We start from the raw sequence: 9,376 nt of genomic DNA, 5'->3' as shown, positions 1-9,376 counted from the left end.
TTATTTTTACCACAGTGGATTAAAAATCTTTCACAGAAATATTTTAGGTACATAGTGACATTGAATCAGGGGCATTCCCACCACCAATGTTGTTCTCCCTCCACCCCTGTTCCCAGCATGCATCCCATATCTCCCTCCTTTTTCCCCCAGGCTGCTAGTATAAGTGGTCCCTTCTGTGTCTAGCTAACTGTAGTTTCGGTATCGATTCTGTTGTCCTTGGCTTTGGTTTGGTGTTTAAGTCTGATCATTTTTTTCTTTTTTTTTATATATTTTATTTAAACACCTTGATTACATACATGATTGTGTTTGGATTTCAGTCATGTAAAGAACACCACCCATCACCAGTGCAACATTCCCATCACCAATGTCCCAAATCTCCCTCCTCGCCACCCGACCCCCGCCTTTACTCTAGACAGGCTTTCCATTTCCCTCATACATTCTCATTATTAGGACAGTTCAAAATGTAGTTATTTCTCTAACTAAACTCATCACTCTTTGTGGTGAGCTTCCTGAGGTGAGCTGGAACTTCCAGCTCTTTGCTCTTTTGTGTCCGAAAATTATTATTGCAAGAATGTCTTTCATTTTTCTTAAAACCCACAGGTGAGTGAGACCATTCTGCGTTTTTCTCTCTCTCTCTGACTTATTTCACTCAGCATAATAGATTCCGTGTACATCCATATATAGGAAAATTTCACGACTTCATTTCTCCTGACAGCTGCATAATATTCCATTGTGTATATGTACCACAGTTTCTTTAGCCATTCATCTGTTGAAGGGCATCTTGGTTGTTTCCAGAGTCTTGCTATGGTAAGTAGTGCTGCAATGAATATAGGTGTAAGGAAGGGGTTTTTGTATTGTATTTTTGTGTTCCTAGGGTATATTCCTAAGAGTGGTATAGCTGGATCGTATGGGAGCTCGATTTCCAGTTTTTGGAGGAATCTCCATATCGCTTTCCATAAAGGTTGGACTAGACGGCATTCCCACCAGCAGTGGATAAGAGTCTGATCATTTTTTTATTTCTACTTGATGTTCATATGACTGTTTGGTTTTGGTTTCCATTATTTCTCCTCCAATTAGTGAGGAGAATTGGTTCAAGTTATGTGGTTCTGTTAGAAGAAAAGAAGAATAAAAGGGGGGGGCAAAAATCAAACAAGCAAAAACGGGAGGAATCCTTCTGGAGGCTATAAATATCAATTTAAGAGAAGAAAGGGGAAAAAGGAAGAATAAAAAAAGAATTTAATAATAATTATAAAAAACCCAAGCACCTTTTCTATTGTTTTGTTACCTGTCACTTTGATCCTCAAAAGTCTTTTTACTGCAACACTGAACATATTGGTTGTTTTGATTTTTATCTTTAGAAGTGAACTTTAAAAATAACTTTTTTTCCTGGAAAAGTTTTTTTTTTACATGATTCATTAAAAAAGAACTATATAGAACTGATATTTAGGTGGTGAGCCCAGGGGGCCTATGGCTAGCTGTCCTGCCCAGAGCCCCCAACATACCAGTGGAAGAGAATCAGAAGTCCTGGCATGTGGAGTTTCTAAAACTGATATTTAAAATAATTAAAAGAGGGTTGGTAGTGTGGTTTACTCAATGAAGTGGTAGGAAGGAAGGAAGGAAGGAAGGAAGGAAGGAAGGAAGGAAGGAAGGAAGGAAGGAAGGAAGGAAGGAAGGAAGGAAGGAAGGAAGGAAGGAAGGGAAGGAAGGGGAGGAAGGAAAGGAAGGAAGGAAGGAAGGAAGGAAGGAAGGAAGGAAGGAAGGAAGGAAGGAAGGAAGGGGAGGAAGGAAAGGAAGGAAGGAAGGGAAGGAAGGAAAGGAAGGAAGAACTATTCAAAAGAATACGAAAGAAAATTTACCTCTAATGAAATTCATGCCAAACAAGGTCATTTAAATATTATTTAATATTTCTGGGCCCAGTATTCTTAGCTGTAAATAGTTTTTGTTTGCTTATTATTATATGGGCTGCTAGAGTCCAATCCTGAGTAAACCAGTCTGAAGGGGCACTGTGAAGTTTAAAAAAAGACAGACATAACAGAGAAAAGTATGAGGTCAGGTGGCTCCCAGACTCGTGGACTGAGCACTCAAGCGTCCTCCACTTACAATATTTCTTATTCAATGTCAGTCAACATGGGAGAAAGGGCAGATGTTAACAGACAAAAGTACCTATTTAAGGCTGTCCAAGCCTAAATGGGTCTTTACATCTCAAAAGGGGTGTGTGAAGGAAAGAGAAGGCAAAATCTCTGTGGATTAAGAGTGAATCCGGGACCCTTATCAGCAAAGCAATTTTGCTGATGCCTGCCTTCAGGTAATTCAAATTAAGAGCCTTAAATCATCTCTTTCCTCCACTCTCCACAATCTATTAACTCTTCAGCTAAACTTATTTATTTCTTGAATGTCTTCATATACAACATTGAGCCACATGTAATGGTACAGGGGGTTTAATCCTGGCTCTGATTTCAGGAATCATTCCTGCATGTGCTCAGAGCACCTTTTGGGGTACAGAGGATCAAACTCAGATCAGCCACAAGCAAAGTGGCTTACCCTCTGTACTATCACTTCAGTAAACTGAAAAAAAATATTTTCACTAGTTTCTAAGTGATGTATCTGATTCTTCCCAGTTCCATAAACTGGGAAAAAAAATCACTTTTTTTGATTTGTGTGTGTGTGTGTGTGTGTGTGTGTGTGTGTGTGTGTGTTTCAGAAGTGTTCTGACACTTCTGAGTTTTGTTTCTAGCAAGTCACACATCTCTGGTGGAAGAATAAAAACAATAGCAAGAATTTCAACAGAGCAGCTTTTAAATCTTCATGTCTTTACTCTGTTTATCTCTGTGGAATTCCCTAGGCTATGATACCTTGGAGGAGAAGGAACAGTGTTTAGTTCTGGTGGTAGTAAAAACTTCATACACCTGATGATTTTTGGTTAAAAGAAAAATAAATGCCTCAGAACAAACTCAGTCTAGTTTCCAGCCAGTCTGGACTCTGGAATGATGAACATGTCATAGAAAAGTCTTTATAAGAGAAGTAGATAGAAAGTCAGCTTGGTCATGTTTCTCAGTAGTAGATAATACCAGCAGAGGAATAAGCATCAGTCTGATGGCCCTAGTAAACTGTGTTGTCACTGAATGATAAAACGAAGAGTATGGGGGCTTGAAAGATAGTACAGTGAGTAAGGCACTTGCCTTCACTCAGTCAATCTGTGTTCAATCCCCTAGCTTCCTGAATCCCCTAGTCCAATCCAGGAGTGATCCCTGAGTACAGAGCCAGGAGTAAGCCCTAAGTACCATCGTGTGAAGTTCAGACACCTCCCCCATCAAATAAGGTGTGATTTTTAAAAAATGAACAGTTTGGACTGGGATAGCCCAGGGCATTTCAAAAGCACCTGTGCTTTTTAAACCTCCTTTTCAATGTCATGTATCTTGAATTATGGCCAATCCACATGCAGTCATATATATATATAGATATATATATAGATATAGATATAGATATAGATATAGATATAGATATATACTGTTTCTTTACCTTTTAATAATTATTAGGGACACAGAAACATTTAAATCAAATACATATTTGATAAGTGGATTATATTCATGCATATTCAAATGAGAATAAAAATGTAATAATACAAATCATTTCATTTTATGGATAGAAAAAACGATTATATTCCTCCAAGACCATGCTCAGGGATGAAATTCACGTGCCTCCTTAGTATGCAGTACAAGCAACACACCTCTTAAGTAGTGACCTTTTTGTCTAGACCGATGTTCCAGCTTCCCCGTGACAGTCTGTCCCAGATTCCCTCTTTCACATTCATCCTGAAACTGCTTAATGCTTCTGTGGGAATAAGTGACTTTCAATAGCTCCCTATTGTCTGTATAATTCTGCCCAGATATTTCAGTGTGACAGAAATATTTTCTCCTGCTCTCAGCATTGTATCTCAGGCACACCCAGTCTATGCTCCTTCGACCCTCACTTCCCTGGCAGAATTTTAAGGACTGCCTGCTCCTTGTATTTGAACTTTCCACTCTTCCTTATGGGGAATCCTTCCTATTCCTTTTCACCTGAACTTGCTGGACCAATGATCAATGATCTATATTTCTGGGCCTCCCTTTTCTAATGCTGAGCATATTGTGTGCATCTTCAAAGAATTTTAATTTTACAGTATATATATAGTATATATACATATAGATACATATATATCACAAAGCAGGTCTTCGAAGGTTCTTATCGATGAATGGATAATGTTACAAAAAGAATCATAAAAATATCTGTGAGACTCTAAACACAGGTTCTCGTTGTATTGTTAGTAATCTTTGGAAAACGTTAAGAATACAGTAGCACTTCATTGATGAAACGGAGTCACTGAGACCATCACAGAAAAAGAAAAATTAGGGGTAAAGCATATTTTGCAAACCGTATGAATGTAAAACGACCTAGAATAAAGGAACGTGTAATTTGAAAGTTAAGAAGGGAAAGGGCAATTTGCTTTTTGTTCTCAGACCTTATTGTTTTGTTTCTTTTTTAGTCTGTCATCTTCAACTCTACAGTGGAGGGAGTCCTCGCTACAGCCAGGCCTGTGGCTGGCCCCTCAAGGCCAGATCTGCCTGTCCCAGGAGTGCCCCTACCTCCACCCCATCCCTGCTCCCATCGTGGGCGTTCCTCCGGCCGTCCAAGCTCCCAGGAGTTCCCACAAAGGCCCTTGCACCGTTCAAGGGGGGCCATGCCTGGACCAGAACCGTTCCTGGGATTTCGTTGGGCTGAAGACCCCTCCCGGAGGGCAGTGTGAAAGGCTCAAGTTTTCCCTCTCTGAATGTTGAATCGCTAGTTTCTCTTTTTGCTTCTGACTCTGGCTTGATTAAAGAAGAGGAAAAGGAATGCAAGGCGGAGAATACGAGCGGCCAGCAACATCTGGCTCGACTCTGGAAACTGCCTGAAAGTTTGTGTTTGTGTTGTGTTGTTTGTTCTCTTCTCAGCGCTCCAGCGCGCTTCTCTTCCGAATGCGCCATTCGTCCTGGTTGGCCTGCCCAGCCCGAGCATTGCTCTTCTGGGAGCAGAAATACTGTTGAAACAAAACCTGGACAGCCACAAACTCAAAAGAAGTTGCGCGCTCTTTCAGCCAGAGGCATCTGTTCTGAACGCCGCATTAGGTTGCAGTTTGCAAGCAGCTTCAAGAGCAGGATTTTGGAAACAAGAAAAAAGGGGGGGGGGCAAAGAAAAGCCAGGGCCCGCGGTCTGCTGCGTCTCATTCAGGATCTCCAACGCGGCATATGGGACCATTCTCCACACGGTCCTCGCCCTGTCCCCCCTCCCCGCACCCCTCCACGGCGCAAGCAGCCAAGCCTGTCCGGCGTCCTGCGCCCACCCACTCTTTGTGCCGGAGCCGAGCCTCCGGCCGCCTCCTCTCTTTCCCCGCCCGCCTTCCTTCTCCGGCGAGCAGAGCGGCTCCGCCCGCCCGCCCGCCCGGGGCCCGACTCGCGCTCAGGGATCCCAGGCGGCGGCGGGCGACCTGTGCGCCGCGCAGCCGGTGAGGCGATTGGGCGACGCTCCCTGAGCCGGCGGCTCCGCGTCGGTTTCAAGGCCCCTCCCTCCGGCGAAAGCCGGGCGGCGGGGCGCCTGGAAACCGCTCGGAGGGCGCGCGAGGGAGAGGAGCGCGAGCGAGTTGAGGGACTGACACCAATGGTCAGGCGGCGGCCGCGGAGGAGGCGGCGGCGGCAGAGGCAGCGGCCGAGGGAGACGCGCGCGGGGGAGCCGAGGCGGCCGGCCTGCCGAGCACCGCGCGCCGCGCCGGGCCGCGGCTCCTGACGCCGCCGAGCGCTCGCGCCCGAGCCCCCGGGCTCTCCCGCCGCCGCCCGCGCCGCCGCTTCTTGATGAATCGCAAGTTTCCGCGGCGGCGGCGGCTGCGGGCTCCGGAGCGTCGGGACGCCGAGAAGAAGGGCGCGGGCGCGGAGAGCGCCCCGGCCGCCCGCCGCCCCCGCCGCGCCGCGCCGCGCCAGGAGCCCCGAAAGTATGGCTGAGCCGGAGGCGCCCGGCCCGCGCTGGCAACTTTGCGCCGCGTCGCCCCGCGCCGGGCCGGGCAGACCCCGCCGCCGCCTCCCCGCGGCCGCCCGCCCCGGGCGCTGGGCGCGCCGGCTGCTGCTGCTCCTGTGGCTGCTCGAGGCGCCGCCGCCGCCGGGCGTCCGGGCGCAGGCGACGGGCCAGGGCTCCGGCCCCGGCCAGCAGCCCCCGCCGCCCCCGCCGCCGCCGCCGCAGCCGCAGCCGCCGGCCGGGCAGCAGTTCCACGGCGAGCGCGGCATCTCCATCCCGGACCACGGCTACTGCCAGCCCATCTCCATCCCGCTGTGCACCGACATCGCCTACAACCAGACCATCATGCCCAACCTGCTGGGCCACACGAACCAGGAGGACGCGGGCCTCGAGGTGCACCAGTTCTACCCGCTGGTGAAGGTGCAGTGCTCGGCCGAGCTCAAGTTCTTCCTGTGCTCCATGTACGCGCCCGTGTGCACCGTGCTGGAGCAGGCGCTGCCGCCCTGCCGCTCCCTGTGCGAGCGCGCGCGCCAGGGCTGCGAGGCGCTCATGAACAAGTTCGGCTTCCAGTGGCCCGACACGCTCAAGTGCGAGAAGTTCCCGGTGCACGGCGCGGGCGAGCTGTGCGTGGGCCAGAACACGTCGGACAAGGGCACGCCGACGCCCTCGCTGCTGCCCGAGTTCTGGACCAGCAACCCGCAGCACGGCGGCGGGGGCTACCGCGGCGGCGGCTTCCCCGGAGGAGGAGGCGCGGGCCCGGCGGAGCGCGGCAAGTTCTCCTGCCCGCGCGCCCTCAAGGTGCCCACCTACCTCAACTACCACTTCCTGGGCGAGAAGGACTGCGGCGCGCCCTGCGAGCCGTCCAAGGTGTACGGGCTCATGTACTTCGGGCCCGAGGAGCTGCGCTTCTCGCGCACCTGGATCGGCATCTGGTCGGTGCTGTGCTGCGCCTCCACGCTCTTCACCGTGCTCACCTACCTGGTGGACATGCGGCGCTTCAGCTACCCCGAGCGGCCCATCATCTTCCTGTCCGGCTGCTACACGGCCGTGGCCGTGGCCTACATCGCCGGCTTCCTGCTGGAGGACCGGGTGGTGTGCAACGACAAGTTTTCCGACGAAGGGGCGCGCACCGTGGCGCAGGGCACCAAGAAGGAGGGCTGCACCATCCTCTTCATGATGCTCTACTTCTTCAGCATGGCCAGCTCCATCTGGTGGGTGATCCTCTCGCTCACCTGGTTCCTGGCGGCCGGCATGAAGTGGGGCCACGAGGCCATCGAAGCCAATTCGCAGTACTTCCACCTGGCCGCCTGGGCCGTGCCGGCCATCAAGACCATCACCATCCTGGCCCTGGGCCAGGTGGACGGCGACGTGCTCAGCGGGGTGTGCTTTGTGGGGCTCAACAACGTGGACGCTCTGCGCGGCTTCGTGCTGGCGCCCCTCTTCGTGTACCTCTTCATCGGCACCTCCTTCTTGCTGGCCGGCTTCGTGTCTCTCTTCCGCATCCGCACGATCATGAAGCACGACGGCACCAAGACTGAAAAGCTGGAGAAACTCATGGTGCGTATTGGCGTCTTCTCGGTACTCTACACGGTGCCGGCCACCATCGTCATTGCCTGCTACTTCTACGAGCAGGCCTTCCGGGACCAGTGGGAGCGCAGCTGGGTGGCCCAGAGCTGCAAAAGCTACGCCATCCCCTGCCCCCACCTCCAGGCCGGCGGGGGTGCCCCTCCGCACCCCCCCATGAGCCCCGACTTCACCGTCTTCATGATCAAGTACCTGATGACATTGATCGTGGGCATCACGTCGGGCTTCTGGATCTGGTCTGGCAAAACCCTAAATTCCTGGAGGAAGTTCTACACCAGGCTCACCAACAGCAAACAGGGGGAGACCACGGTCTGAGACACCCTGAACTCTGGACCCCTTTCTAGTGGGCAGCCTGGTACGGCCGTACCACAGAAGCTGGCCCCAGATCTTCTGTAAGACTTTTGCAGACTCCTTGGTGAGAACCTGGGTTACTGAACTAGTTTCCATCCCTGGGGGCAAATGGACCAAAAGGACCTACAGCGAAGGGGATGGCAGACCTCTCTGTCCCTCACTGCTGTACCGGTACCAGGACTGTACGCTTTTATGATTGTATAAAGCCTATGTAAGATTTTTGTAAGTATATTTGTATTTAAATAATGACACGAGTTTTTTGTTTCCTTTCCTTTTATTTTTTTTTTCTTCAACATTTTGAAAGTTTGACATTGTGACGGTGGTTTAACCTTTTGAGGCTTTTCCTTTCTTGCTCTTTTCTGAGATCTCCAGAGATAAATATCCCAGCGCAGCCACGGGGTGTTCCTTGACTCTCCCCCTCTCCCCCTTTCGTCCCTCTGTGGGGGTGGGATTGAGTTGGGTCCTCGATACCAGAGTCGATTCCCTCCTCATTTTACTCACTCCCTTTGATTTCAGGGCGGGGTCCACTCTTAAAGAACTTAGCTCTTTGCTTCCAAAGGCCGACCCAAAAGGAGAGCTCCCTGCGTGCCCACCCCTACTCTGCCCTGGTCTTTGTAAGGTGCTTCCCTCTGACTTCCAGAAACTGCATTTCTCGGGAGAGGGTGTCTCCCCCAACCCCCACCACCCCCGGCTTCACAGAGGCCGGAGGTTGGGGAGCTTTGTGAGCTCAACCTCTCTCCGCAGCTCCCGCAGCGCCCACACACTCCCGCCTTCCCCCTTGGTCGGTGGGTGATAGCTGGGCTAACCTATGCCAAACTTTTAAAAGTCCAGTTGTTGGTGGATGAGTTCATTTCATTCTCTAGCTTCGAAAATCCGGTATGGGTTTGACCCACGTCACGGAAAAGATGTGGTTACTGAGATTTGGGAAGAGGCTTGAAGTTTTGTGTGGGTGAAGAGAGACCGAAGACGGGTTATAAATGTTAATTCTAATTATATACTGATACTTGGCCATTTGCCTCTGGGATTGAGGCATCCTACGTTTAGATTTTTTCCCCTTCTGTCAAGTGGAAACAGTGAGATCACCTGAAAGCTTTGTGGAAGAGTAATTGTTGGCGTCCTTAGCCAGGACAGAACATACAAGGAATATGCAAACCTGCAGATTTCAGTGTAATGGGCTTCCTCAAAATAAAATACTACTTTCTTATGTTTAATCAAATAAGAATTAAGCATATATCAGAAACTTTAAACTGTAAAAGTTGTATGCTTTTCATTTATCAGGATTATTTAACACTATCCTGAGGGAAGAACAATCCACATTACTAAACCTGGTATGATTCTAGGGAGGTCAAGGAGAGTGAATAAATGATGGGATTAGCTCCTAACATAAGCAAATGGAAATACTTCTTACTTTGAAAATACT

The 9,376-nt window shown here is 50.0% G+C and overlaps 1 protein-coding gene across 1 annotated transcript; it reads left to right on the top strand.

Moving 5' to 3' along the window:
- The first annotated feature begins 6,167 nt into the window (after positions 1-6,167).
- Positions 6,168-8,205, top strand: FZD1 (frizzled class receptor 1). The gene has a single exon (XM_049769049.1). It carries the CDS (start codon positions 6,367-6,369, stop codon positions 7,918-7,920), a length of 1,554 nt encoding a protein of 517 aa, XP_049625006.1. The 5' UTR covers positions 6,168-6,366; the 3' UTR covers positions 7,921-8,205.
- Positions 8,206-9,376: the final 1,171 nt, after the last annotated feature.

Source organism: Suncus etruscus, chromosome 1, assembly GCF_024139225.1.
Source record: "Suncus etruscus isolate mSunEtr1 chromosome 1, mSunEtr1.pri.cur, whole genome shotgun sequence".
Classification (NCBI taxonomy): Eukaryota; Metazoa; Chordata; class Mammalia; order Eulipotyphla; family Soricidae; genus Suncus; species Suncus etruscus.
Note: the sequence above shows the minus strand (reverse complement) of the source record. Positions and strands in the feature narration are given on the sequence as shown.

Excerpts from the sequence above, each read along its gene's own strand:
- FZD1 (XM_049769049.1), top strand. The coding sequence starts at position 6,367 with ATGCCCAACCTGCTGGGCCACACGAACCAGGAGGACGCGGGCCTCGAG.